The 13,542-nt window shown below is 40.0% G+C and overlaps 1 protein-coding gene across 1 annotated transcript; it reads right to left on the reverse strand.

Annotated features, from left to right (window-relative positions):
- Positions 1-462: 462 nt before the first annotated feature.
- On the reverse strand, positions 463-12,400 carry sstr2b (somatostatin receptor 2b). The gene is made up of 2 exons (XM_039685299.2): positions 12,284-12,400; positions 463-4,475 (listed from the first exon to the last, which is right to left on the reverse strand). The coding sequence occupies exon 2, from the start codon at positions 4,426-4,428 to the stop codon at positions 3,271-3,273; it is 1,158 nt and encodes a 385-aa protein (XP_039541233.2). The 5' UTR covers positions 4,429-4,475; positions 12,284-12,400; the 3' UTR covers positions 463-3,270.
- Between the last annotated feature and the right edge of the window lie 1,142 nt (positions 12,401-13,542).

Raw genomic sequence — 13,542 nt, forward strand, 5'->3', positions numbered from 1 at the left:
ATTCAGATTTACATTTATATATTCAGAGTTATAACTATATATTCAGGATTACATTTATATATTTAGAGTTATAACTATATATTCTCGATTTCATTTATATATTCGGAGTTTTAACTATATATTCAGAATTACAATTATTATTTCCTGTTTGGCTCCCCATTCCTTACATATGTGTGTGTGTGTATATATATATATATATATATATATATATATGTAAGGCCTGCTAAATCGATCCAATGGTGGTACTCAATTAGAGGCGAAGGTCTCACGCGTGTTCTGTCTCTTCCCATGGCAAAAGGATTTTTAATTTAATGCAATACATTTTATCTCATGTATTAACTGGTTTCATCTAACTCCATAAAATGAAAAGTTTTTTTAATGATATCTGTGCATCAGTAAATATATGTTAATGTTTGACTATTCCTTTTAACTCTAATGAAAATAAAGGCAAAGTCTGTTAGAATAATCAAATATAAGATTTTATTATGTCAGGTAAATGTTTTATTACAAGTCCATGATCAATTGAAAGATAATCAATGCAAACCATCAAATGTTCTAGAACAAAGAGCAAAATCCTGACATTGTATGCTACATGAGCTAAGAGTCGCGAGACCCTCAACCACACGGGCTAATCTGAATACAGAAAAGAGGCCTGAACTCTTGTTGCATTTTCCTTATATAGCGAGACCTCATTTATGTAAAACATGAGTTTGTAGAACATGGAAATTTACTGTGTTCCCTTTTGGAAGTAGAGACCACATTCCTTTGTGTGCCAGTTATTCCTAAACTCTTAAAAACCTTATTACCTTTTGTTTTACTTATTTGGAAATAGAACACTTGTACCATTCGCACTGAGCCATTTCAAATAATTATGATGTGAGTCTGATACTGCTCCATGGGGCTTTGATTATGAGGTGTGTCTTAACCGAACCAAAAAAAAAAAAACCTCTGCACTTAATTGGATAGTCGGTTGACCTACAACCAATCAGAGCAACGCAGTAAGCCAACTACTTTGCATAGCACAGTTGTCAACTACAGAACTTACTTATTTTAGAAGTAAAATAACGAGTGTTGCTTCTTTTACTTACTCCTCCATGAGTGCGACCAAAGGAGAAACCACAACGACCACAGGCTTTTCATTAAGTCCCGTCTTCTTAACGACCGTCAGAGCCAGCTGATAAGTTACACTTTTCCCGAATCATGTAGGAAGGACCCCAGACAGCAAACTAACATTGAATCAACGTGGAAACGACGTCTTTCATGACATTGAAACAACGTTGATTTTGCTCATCGAATTAACGTTGAACCAACGTCAGACGCGGCATTCTTCAAAGCTAAATGAAAATCGAAAATTGGTTTGCTTTCATAACGTTGAAACAACGCGTTGATTTCAAGTTGATTTTCCGTTAGTTTTGAAAGAATGACGCGTTTGACGTTGGTTCAACGTTAATTCGATGAGCAAAACAATGTCAGATCAACGTTGTTTCGATGTCATATTTCCACGTTGATTCAATGTCAGTTTGCTATCTGGGACGGCAAAAATATTTTTCCGATCGACAAATGCCTTGATTGCAGTTTTCTGTTTGTCTATCAAAATGAATGTGCTGTCGATTTATTTTACAACAGATGCGACAGCGGAATCTGTACATCTCAATTCTCCAGCTGCAGTCATCTCTGAGGGAAGTCAGTTAGCGCTCTTTGATAACGTGATGATTACGTCCCTGCAGATCACCTGTCCATCATCGTATAAAGCCCGCCCTGGCAATTTGATTGGCCCGTTCATTTTTTGACAGATCATAATTACTCCTAAATGGATCGAGTTCAGACCGAACTTCCCGAGCAAAAAATGTTGTGGGCGGGGTTCGGGCTGGCATCCAGGCTATCAAATAATACTAAACACGTGTAAACCTTTATGATAGTTGTTCAAATTAAAACCATATAAATTCTTGTGTGAGTTTGGGTGATCTCTGCAAGAGTGGAGGATGCGGAGAAGGAGTGTGTGTGTGTGTGTGTGTGTGTGTGTGAGAGGTGTTCAAATGTTTATTTGCAAGTAAGGTCCTTTGTTTCTTGATCCAGTTCCCAGTTTTCCAGTCTTAAAAGTAGCGTTGTTTTAACCTTTAAAACATTTCAAAACACGGAAGTCGCGCAATGCCTTGCCGTGCCCACTTCCGGCATCAGACTGTTAGGCTGGCACTGTCGTCCTCACACTGCTATGACGTATGGTTCTGCAGTTCTGAAGGGTGGAAGTGACTCGAATAAAGCCTTTTGCAATGGTAAAGATTATAAACAAATATTTGTTAGACATGTTTCTATGTGTGCCAATCAAAGTGTAAACAATCAATACTAGTTCGCAAGTAAAGAAGGCAAGATATGTTTTAAAGTACTGATTTCAACTCGTCTGAATGAATGAGTTCATCCACGATCATGATACATGTATCCCTGCCTGATCTCAGAAGGAACATACAGTAAAGACAAACGTTCTAACCATTTTCAAATAGACATTCTATTAAAATGTGGAAAATCTCTGAGATCTCTCTAGATGACTGTCTGAGCTTTAAAGTATGTTGATTCATTGGGATAGAGACCAGAATCCTTGCTGCCAGAGAATTTAGTGATCAAACTGATTCCCATTAGATTACATTACAAAAATTATGAGAGAGACCATTGGCACTATTTTTGGCTAAATGAATAGCAGTCAGAATAGTTCGATGTCGAACTCCAGAAAATAATATTTACATGTTTACAATGCAACAATAGAGTGACACATCTTACAGTTCATCTTAAAGTCTAGCAGCATCTTGTGTGCTATACTTTCCAAATTCTACATACATGAGTAGAGAAAAACAACAAAAATACAATTAAAACTCCCACAAGGCATATTTTACAGAGCAATGAATAATATATGGTTTCATTGTTGTTTGCTACTGACACTATGATTTTGTCTCCATAGATAAAACATAAATGAAAGATGATTAAGTTCTCTTTAAATACAATGACACTGTAGAACTCCTTAGTCCTCCTGTTCTTACGACCATGGTTTGCTTAAGAACTCCATAAATATACTTCATAAATAACAGCTTCAGAGAAACAATTATCAACAATGCATTTTTTTTTTGCAGGTGTTAACCAATGAAAATATTTGATGGTAACCAAAAACAGGCAAGTTATCCGATTTAAATATGTAAATTTAGGAAACTAAGCCATCACTGTGGGCACTCTGTGTTTCCTCTTATTCTCTTTGTGTATTCCATGTGTGCTGTGGCAAACAGTTCATAGTTTGCTGAGTAGTGACCCTTGTTTTTTCTGACCCTTGGTTTGCAGGTCTCCATTTAGCAGTGCGTTTTTAGTTTCTTTTGGATCATTCGTTATTTGTGACCTCTGTTTGCTGTCAGTGCATTCAACATCATCCAAACCAATGGCTTTTTTCAAGCACAGAACATTCTGGAAACTTTTTTTGAAGTTCTCTGACAGGAACGCGTATAATATCGGGTTGGCACAGCTATTGGCGTATCCCAGCACCACGACAAAAGCAAACATGCTCCTTATGAAAGGCGTAGTGCTAATGGTGCCTGTAACTGATGTCACATTGAAGATGTAGAAAGGCAGCCAGCAAAACACGAAGACGGCGACCACAACGGACACCATACGCGTCACCTTCTTTTCAGAGCGCTTTCGTTTGCTAGAGCACACCCTGATTCCTGAAGACTTTACCTTGATGATAATTAACAAATAGCATAGACTTATGACCACTAGAGGTAGGAAGAAACCCAGGAAGGAAGTGTAGAACATGAAGGCGGTGTAGTAGGCCTCCTGCGGCTCTGGCCACACAATAGTGCAGAAGCAGCCATCAGGTTGGGTGATCAGTCCACTGTAGATTATAATCGGAAGGTTGACGATGAGCGACACAACCCACACGGCCAGGTTGATGGCTTTTGCGACATGTGGCTTCCTCCATTTGGTCGACTTAATCGGGTGCACCACAGCCAGGTATCGATCAATGCTCATCACCATCAGACAGAAAATACTGGTGAACTGATTGAGAGAATCTACAGTCATGACCACGCGGCACAGAGCTTCCCCAAATGGCCAGTGCACCAGCGCTAACTGGATAGCGATGAAGGGCAAACCTAGCATGAACAGAACATCTGCCACTGCCAAGTTCAGGATGTAGATATTTGTAACCGTCTTCATCTTGGCATAGCGCAGGATGACATAGATGACCAGAGCATTTCCACAAAGACCAATAGCACATACCACAAAATACATGAAGGTGATGACGACTGTGTTAGTTTTGGTCAAGCTCTGGTCGGTCTCATTTCTCAGGCCTTCTTCGGATATGTTGTCAAGAAAAATGCCATCATAGATGGGGAATCCAGACAGATTACGGGGGAAGTTACTGGGGGAGAATGAAATTGTCCAGGGATCCATTGTATATTTCTCTCAGGTTCCCAATTCCATTAGGTATGACATACTGCCTGGAGAAAACAGTATAAAGGTAAATGAGCCACAGTATATAAAACAGTATAATGGTAAATGAGCTACAGTATTTAAAACAGTATAATGGTAAATTAGTTATTTACTGTTGTATATATCATATATTGTTATCAGTGATAATCCTAATATGAACAGCACATAATGTCTTTGTTCCAAAACCAAGATAGTCCTGGCAAAGTAGCCCATTTTGGAGCCAAAAATAGAACTAATTGTAAAAGAATTTTTTTCAGCATAGATCATTTCTATGAGGTGTCCAGAACAACATACTAAAAGTCCTAAGAAATCCTAGTTGAGGAAATATGTTTAATTCGCATCAATCCAAGATGTGTGCCAGTAAGGCCAGACAACAATACACCCCAATGGGGCTATTTTAAATAAAACTTTATACAATGAAAGTATCCATGGAAAATAACAAATTTTGTATTACAAGTTTCTTTGAAAATGAATTTTATTATGCAAATGAGCTATACACTAATCGAATATGCCCAAAATACACCCAAATAGGCTTATTTTTTTCCTTTACTCCTACCACAATAAAACTTTACACAATGAAAGTCTACAAGAAAAGTAAAACATTTTGTATTAGAAGTTTCTTTGGAAATGAATTTGAATATGCAAATGAGCAATTTACTAATTGAATATGCCCAAAATACACCCTATAGGCTTATTTTTTTCCTTTACTCCTATAAAACTCACAATTAAACCTCAGAGAACAATGACAGTGAAAGTATACATGAAAAGTAACCTTTTTGTTTTACATTGTAAAATTTTATCTTGTAAAACAAAAATGTATGTAGTTAGCAGAGCCGGACAGTATCAGAGTACATTTACTTTAGTACAGTACTTAAGTACAATTTTGAGGGGTCTGTACTTTACTTGAGGATCATTTTTGGGGAGTACTCTTGACTTTACTCAAGTACAATTGAGAGGGAAATATTGTACTCTTTACTCCAATACATTTCTATCCATAACCGTGAGCACCCATTACTACTTCTAAAAAAAATTAAAATTAGAAAAATCTTGGAAACCCTCAATTTGTTGTTTCCCTCTCAAACGTGATTGGATTGTGCAAGCGCCTAGCCTGGATTTCCCCATGCTGTGTTGCCACAGCGCGATTTTATTCACGCTGCTAGGCAGCCTAGACACCATGAACCAAATTTTCGCCTGAGCTAGGGAACCACAGAACGGGGAGGGAGCGGCAAGACGATGACGATGTCTATGCAACACCGAGGCAGTTTGTGTATCTCTATGGATCCATCTTGGCAGTGGACGCGAAGTTACCTTTTGATACAGTCTTTGTGTATACATACATACTGTAAAACTTAAAATAATAGCCCGGGCTCTTATTTTCCCAAATCATCGAACTGCACCGGCTTGTATTTGAGACAAGCGTCTATATGAAACCGGCCTTTATAATTTAGTGTTGAGATGTTGTTCATTGAGTCTATAATCTCTAAAAATCTCCAAATGCTCCACCTGAAACTGCGGTCTTCCAACCTTTTACTATTGTGTCAATTGATTTGATTATGCGCGAGGGAGAGAGAACAAGACAGCGCTCATGCTGTTTGAAGACGTGAGAGTGCGCGCAAGTCCAGTGCACTCTCTCTGCTCCTTATGTGCCCTATCAAGCGCAGCAGTTTCTATTCTACATCACTCACCGATCAAAATAGGCTTTGGCGGGACAAAAATTTGCTTTGGCAGATGCCAAAAAGCGGACGATCTGACGGTTTTAGAAGATTAACAACCCGAAACTAAAAAACAGACCTGGCCTCTATTTGAGACCGGCTTTTATTTACCCAAACCTGCAGCCACCCCAGGCGTGTAAAAGAGACAGACTATTTGGGACTCGCTATTATTTGAAGTTGTACTTTAAATCTCCTAAATCTCTGACCCATCGTCTTTTTCCTCGTCTAATTTTCTGCCGCTCTACATACGTCATCTGGTACCATTGACCCGATTGGCTATGAGCTACGTACAGACCCATTTGATAGACATTCGTAGCACCCAATAATACGGCTCCGGGCATTCATAAACCACCCTCAAACACGAGAAAATGAACATGTGGTTTCTAGACAATGTTTCATTGAGACGTGGTCTGATATTAGCAATCACCTTCAGCTTTCCACCAAAGTCAACTCCATGGTCAGATTTAGATAAGAGACCAAACCATGGACGAAACAATGGATGGAGACGCAGCCGGCCCATCCCGGGAATGTGCCGACCCGTGGCCCCACCTATATTCTGAATAGTGACTGAAAAGTGACCCCGAACTCATCTCCAGTGGATCCTCAAACTCTCCCTCCAACGTCAACATCTGCAAAGTTCCATAGTCTTCGGGTCTTTTTAACAAATGATGGTGTGGAAAGGGGGATAGTGAACCTATGGACCCAAAAGACGGGGGGTGGCATGTTTTGTATGGGGGAGTTTTGCCAATAATGACCGATCAGCCTGTGGCACCACCAGAAATACTAGATGTAGTCTGCTGTAGTTGTAAGAAAGACTGTGGCATAAAGAGAAGAACATGCAAAAAACATGGACTCCCTTGCACTGCCATTTGCCGCCTCTCCTAAATTGCAAACCAGCCAGAGGAGCAAGCAGTATTCCCTCAAAGATGTCAGGACAAAGAATAAATTCAAAACGATATTTATTAAATTATTAAAAGAGTCTTTAAAGTGAGCAATTTCTCCCAGGAGAATTACACCAACAGCAGCACAGCCAACAGTTAGCAAAGCAACTTGTCATCTCCAGCAGAGGCTTGAACAGCAGAAGGATAGCGTCAGCACAGCAGCTTCTCGTTCTCTCCAGCAGAGGCTCAGACAGCAGAAGGTCAGCGTCAGCACAGCAGCTTCTTGTTCTCTCCAGCAGAGGCTCGGACAGCAGAAGGATAGCGTCAGCACAGCAGCTTCTTGTCCTCTCCAGCAGAGGCTGAGACAGCAGGAGGCTAGGGTCAGCACTGCAATTTCTCGTTCTCTCCAGCAGAGGCTCATACAGCAGAAGGATAGCGACAGTACAGCTGCATCACTCTCAGAGTCCAAGCCTACGAGAGCGCCTAGTGCCCACGAGGAGTTGGTTCAGGAGTTGGGCCACGAGGCTTAGCAATTTTTGAGAAGTCCTTAATAAAGCACCTGTAGTCCTTAATAAAGCACCTGTAACATCCCACCAAACCCAGGAAAGACCTCACTTGTCGGACAGTCTTGGGAGGTTCCCCCTCTTGCACTGCTGACACTTTCTCTGGATCGGGGAAAGCACCTTCAGAACTAACACAGTGGCCAAGAAACTTTACTTCCTTCCGGAACAGTTGACACTTGTCAGGTCGCAACTTCAAAACATTCTTCTCCATGGCCTGGAGCACTTGTTCCAGATGATAAAAATGAGAGGTGAAGTCTGGGGAGAAAATAATAACATCATCCCAAGTATACCAGCGTGGAATCAACCAACTGCCCACTCAGACACCGTTGCACCAACCGCTGGAAGGTTGCTGGGGCATTGCAAAGGCCAAAAGGCATCCTGTCCCACTCAAAAAGCCCAAAAGGGGTGGTGAAGGCTGTTTTCTTTCGATCCACCTCTTCTACTTGGACCTGCCAGTACCCACTGGCCAGGTCTAAAGTTGAATACCAAGCAACCTGTGTCAAGCTAGTGAGAGAGTCTTCTATTCGCGGCAGAGGAAAAGCATCTTTCTTGGTCACACTGTTCAGCATCCGATAATCGACACAAAGTCTCCAGGTATTACTCTCGTGAATAATGCCTCCGTCTAACATCCCCCTCAAAAAAGTACGGACCACCGAATAGAGTGTAGGTGGCACTGGATGAGACCGCTTACTGTGTTATCCAGTGCTGCATCGCCCGTGGGGATCTAATGTCTAACTAGTGCATAGTACATATGTTAGTACATCCATAGTCCTCATCGTGGGTGGAAAACACATACTGCCATTTAGCCAGGAAGCCTTGGAGCTGGTGTTGCTGACACTCCTCCAAGCCTTCCCCCTTAAAGACTCCCCTGTAAGATGGTCCAGCACTTGCATGATGGCCACATGAACCACCGCAGAGCTTACTTGGCTGAAACAGACTTCCCCGCCTTCTCTCACCTGTTGGGGGCTTACCGATGTAACTCGGGCCAACCGTTGATGGTGACAAAGGCTGGCTGGGTATGGATAGCATTCCACACCCTCACAGAGACCCGACCCCGGTGGACTACAGCAAGAGCTTGTGCAACCTCAACAGTCTGGCATTCCCAGTGCATTCCCAATTATCTGGCCTATAAGGAAGACCTGACAACCTGACCCAGACAATGGCCTTGCTCCGCGCAGGGATGGAAAGCGCATATCGGCAGGCTACCCGGCCAGTGTCTTGGCAGCCTGGATCCTACGGCAGTCTGCAATGATACGTTCTCACTCCCGTCTCCCAGTAGACTGGGGCGCCTGGGCTGGTTGGATCCTAAACAGCTCTTCCCACCAGTCCGAAAATAACATTCATGCTCAGCAGGGCTTGGTGGACACCCAGACAGTGATCTTGGACAACAACGGCCCTCTTCTCCGGCACCATAACACCTTGGACCTGGAAATCAACTACTACTACGTAGAGGATGTCGAGTCCATTAGACCCCCGCAAGGTGAGCATGGAGTTTCTGCTCCCTGAAGTTGAGGGACATCAAAGAGTTCTTTGTACAAACTTTCCGAAATCAATGTGACCTGAGAGCCAGTATCCACTAAGCATCTGATCTTGTTAACATGCATCTCGACAGTGGAACAATGCCTCTAGGGGCGGGCAAAAGGGGATGGTCAATCAAAGCAGTACCGGCCACTTGACCCACAGTGGTTAGTAAACCTAAAAACCCCCTTGGGAACCACGTTGGAGACCACACTGACAGTTAATGTTCCCCGGCTCCCCACAGCTGTGACAGATTGGTCGACTCTTGTCATCCCACTGGAACCTCGAACTGGTTGACTGACTGGAGAGATGTCCTAGCAAGGGCCAAGGCTGAGAAATAAGCTTGTGAAACATTGTTTGCCTTGCCTTTTTAGCGGCAATGGGGTTTAAATAACTTTTGGCTTAGTCGTTTAGGAGGTAATTGCCATTTTTCAGTGAATGTCTGGGGAATATCAAAAACAAAAGTAACTTTACCCCGCTTAGAAGCTGCGCGGAGTGTCCACAACACAAAATAAAATATAACTATATTGTGCATGCTACAAAAAACATAACAAACATTATTAATAATACTTACAGATTGTGATTCGGAGGACGAACCTGATCCATATACACTGGATACTGAGCCCTCCTTCGGGAACAACTGGCTTGCGAATCCACATTTGAATTCATTTATGTTTTTGAATGATTCGTCATTAAAATGATGAGAAAACAAGGTTTGGGCTATACTGTTGTGGTATCGTTGCAAATATGAACTCTATCCACTGATTCTTCACATGCTCGTCCCTGGGCAATGAAAACAAGTGGCTGAACTGTCTTTGCAATGTAGGGCTCAGACAGCAGAAGGTCAGCGTCAGCACAGCAGTTTATAAGCAGTTTATATAGCACAGCAGCACTGGTTATAATACTCAGAATTAACTCAAATTATCAACATAACACACCCGGGTCACTTGAGGCAGTTTATCTGGAACTATAGATGCAGACCAGTACAGGACCCATTTTACTGTGGATAATGACACTGTCTTACTAGTTTCAGCTACCATCTTCACAAGGTCTTTTGCTGTTGTTCTGGGATTGATTCGCACATTTCGCACCAAAAAACTTTCCTCTATGGGACTCAGAATCCGTCTCCTTCCTGAGCGGTATGATGGTTGCCCTGCCCATTCCCATGTTTTTTATACTTGCATATTATTGTCTGAACAGATGAATGTGGGACCTTCAGGCATCTAGAAATTGCACATGATGAGCCACACTTGTGGAGGTTCAAAATTATTTTCCTGATGTCGTGGTTGATTTCTCTTGATTTCCCCACGATGTCAAAGAAAGAGGCTCTGTGTTTGAGGTGTGCCTTTATATGCGTCCACAGGTGTGCCACCAATTAACTCAAATGGAATAAATTAACCCACCAGAAGCTTCTTAAGCACAGGAATGGAATCTTCTGGAGTTTTCTTAAACTTTGTGCATACTTCTGACTTCGATGAATGTGATTTAAAAAAAAAAAACATAAAAATGATCTCTCACTTGATTCTGACATTTAACAAATGCAAAAATATGTTTGTATTTATTGATCTAAAACAGAAAAAAATATGTCTATGACAGTAAAGAATTAAACTTTTTTTTTTTTTCTGAAATTATGTAAATATCTGGTTTCAACTGTAGATGTTAGTGTGTCTAAAGCATCATCATCCTAACTGAAATGGAATCTCATGCTATGGGTTAATTATTTGATTTAAAAAAAAAAAAACATAGCCAACAAAAATTGTGGGTAAAACAGCTAAAATTTCGATCACATTACTGTGCCTTGAAGCTGGTATAATGCTGTATAATTCCGTTCTTGGACGATCAATGCTTCCAGTCAAATTTATTTGTTATGTGGCTTTGTACAGCAATGTAGTGCACACTGACCTAGAAGAGCAATGACCTTTATGTCATAATCATCCCTGGTGTTCAAACAGGCTGAACAGCTAAACAATCAATGCTCATGTCAGATCAACACCCACATAAAACTTTCTTTTTTTAGGGGCACGTGTACATTTATCTACTGAATAAAAAGTAAAAAATGTAATTACGAATTTTTATCTCACAATTTAGATTTTTTTTTACAGAAAATTGCTTGATATAAACTTACAATTTCAAGTTATAACGTCAATTATGAGATATATAAAGTCGGAACTGTGAGATAAAAAGTCGTAATTGTAATCTCATTATTTATTTCCCTCAGAAATGGACTTTATAACTTGTGATTGGGAGTTTATGTCTCACAATTCTGAAAAAAAAGTCAGAATTGGCTTAACACAAATGCAAGAAAAAAAATCAGAATTGTGAGATTATATCTCGCAGTTTGGACTTTATTTTTCACAATTGCTACTTTATGTCTCACGATTCTGATTTTATAACTCACGATGGGAAAATTTTGAGAAAATATTCAGAATTGTGAGATTTAAACTTGCAATTGTGTGGAAAAATGTCAGAATTCTGAGATAAAAGTTTGCAATTACCTTTTTATTATTAATATTGAAACAAGCTTCCATAGTAACCCTAATAAAGTCGGTGAAATGCAGAATTCACCACAAAAGCTCCAGGACTGGAAGTCTCTGTCACTTAACTGCCAGTGCAAAGCTTATATATAATATCAATTTGTCGTGTTTAATCAGGTGTTTAATTTGTTATTAGTTTTATTAATCTCTCTTTAGGGCATATACAAGTAATGTTATGCTGAAAGCTGGTTATTTTATCAAAAAGATGAAATAAATAAAACCATTTTCTATTTATGTAATTGGTAAACCTCATGTTTTTATTTATTTGTCTGTATAAACATTTTTCTTTTGTTTCTTTCCCAAAATTGTATGGCAGTTAAGTCGTAAACCCATGTTAATAATCACTGACAAAATCTGTGATTCAAGCTCATGTCTTTATACCACAATGCAACTTAAATCTCTCAATATATCTCTTTCATTTCATAATTCATTCATGCATAGTGGACATCAAAATAAGAAAAATATGTGGAAAATATTTAGAAACTGCAAATGGTGTTCTACAGAATATTAATATCCATTGGTTTATGTAGATTTATCAAAAGACAAAATACATATAAATGATTTGAAAAAAAAGAAATGAATGTACTTTTAAAAGGGTTAATGCTTACCTTCATGTTAGAGTCCATTGTACAGTACAATAGGATCCTGCTCATGATTCTGTGGATGTGCACATGTGGAGAACATCTGCATCCGACAAACAAACTGACACTGAGCAGATATTAACCTGTTCCGAGACAAGCCTTTCAGAGAGAGAGAGAGAGAGAGAGAGAGAGAGAGAGAATCTGTGTGTGTGTGTGTGTGTGTTGAAGAGAGCATTGTAGTCTGAGTAAAGATAATGTATGACTGATGTTTCTTCATCACAGATGTGTTTGTGCATGATTAAATTGTCCGTTCACAGCATGTTCTTCTCAAGAAAGATTGGACAGCGTGAACCAAGCCTTTATCCCAAGAGCTTTCACATGACCTTAAAACTGCATTACACAGAGGCACAAAGCTGGAAAAGGCTAGCAAAGCTGCTAAAAACCTGGGTGTTCATGAATCGATGGTAAGGCATACAGTATGTTCTCTGTAGAGAACTTGTTGGCAAAAATATACAACAATTTGTTGAAAAGGAAAAAGGGCAGTTCACACCGAAACCAAAGCCACTTCCCAGGGAATTAGCTTCATAGTTAATGGCTGCTTTGCTGCCTCAGGATCGGGACACTTTGCATTTACCGGAAGAACAATGTAAATTATTTTAGGCTGACTTTAAACCAATTCGGATCCTGTGGTAAACCTAAAAATGACAGAAATATTTATGTTTCAAAAGTGCCAAGTCAAGTGACCTTTATTTACATCGCGCTTTTTGCAGTACAGATTGTTTTGAAGCAGCTTTACAATGGTATAATAAAGGAAATAATGCAACAAAGCTAGTTTTGGCTGTGCAGCTGCTCTAGAAGCAAGACATTGCCCAGTTTAAGTAAGTTCAGTGTTGATTCATCCATTGTTAAAGGAGTAGTTCACTTTTAAAAAAAAAACTTTTGCTGATAATTTACTCACCCCCATGTCATCCAAGATGTCCATGTCTTTCTTTCTTCAGTCAAAAAGAAATTAAGATGGTTTTTGATGAAAACATTCCAGGATTTTCTCCATATAATGGACTTCAATGGGAACCAAACGGCTCAAGGTCAAATGGGAGTTTAAGTGCAAACTGTTCAAAGGGCTTTAAACGATTCCAGACGATGAATAAGGGTCTTATCAAGCGAAACCATCACTCATTTAATAAATAAATCACAAAGTTTACGTTTTATAAGCTCAAATGCTTGATCTGATCTGTGATGCACGTTCGTGACTCTCCTGTTCGAACTCGTTCATCAAAATTAACTAA

This window comes from Pimephales promelas, chromosome 3 (assembly GCF_988280905.1).
Source record: "Pimephales promelas chromosome 3, fPimPro1.hap1.1, whole genome shotgun sequence".
Taxonomy (NCBI): domain Eukaryota; kingdom Metazoa; phylum Chordata; class Actinopteri; order Cypriniformes; family Leuciscidae; genus Pimephales; species Pimephales promelas.

What these genes read in the sequence shown, in the direction of transcription:
- sstr2b (XM_039685299.2), bottom strand. Translation starts at nt 4,428, where the DNA reads ATGGATCCCTGGACAATTTCATTCTCCCCCAGTAACTTCCCCCGTAAT.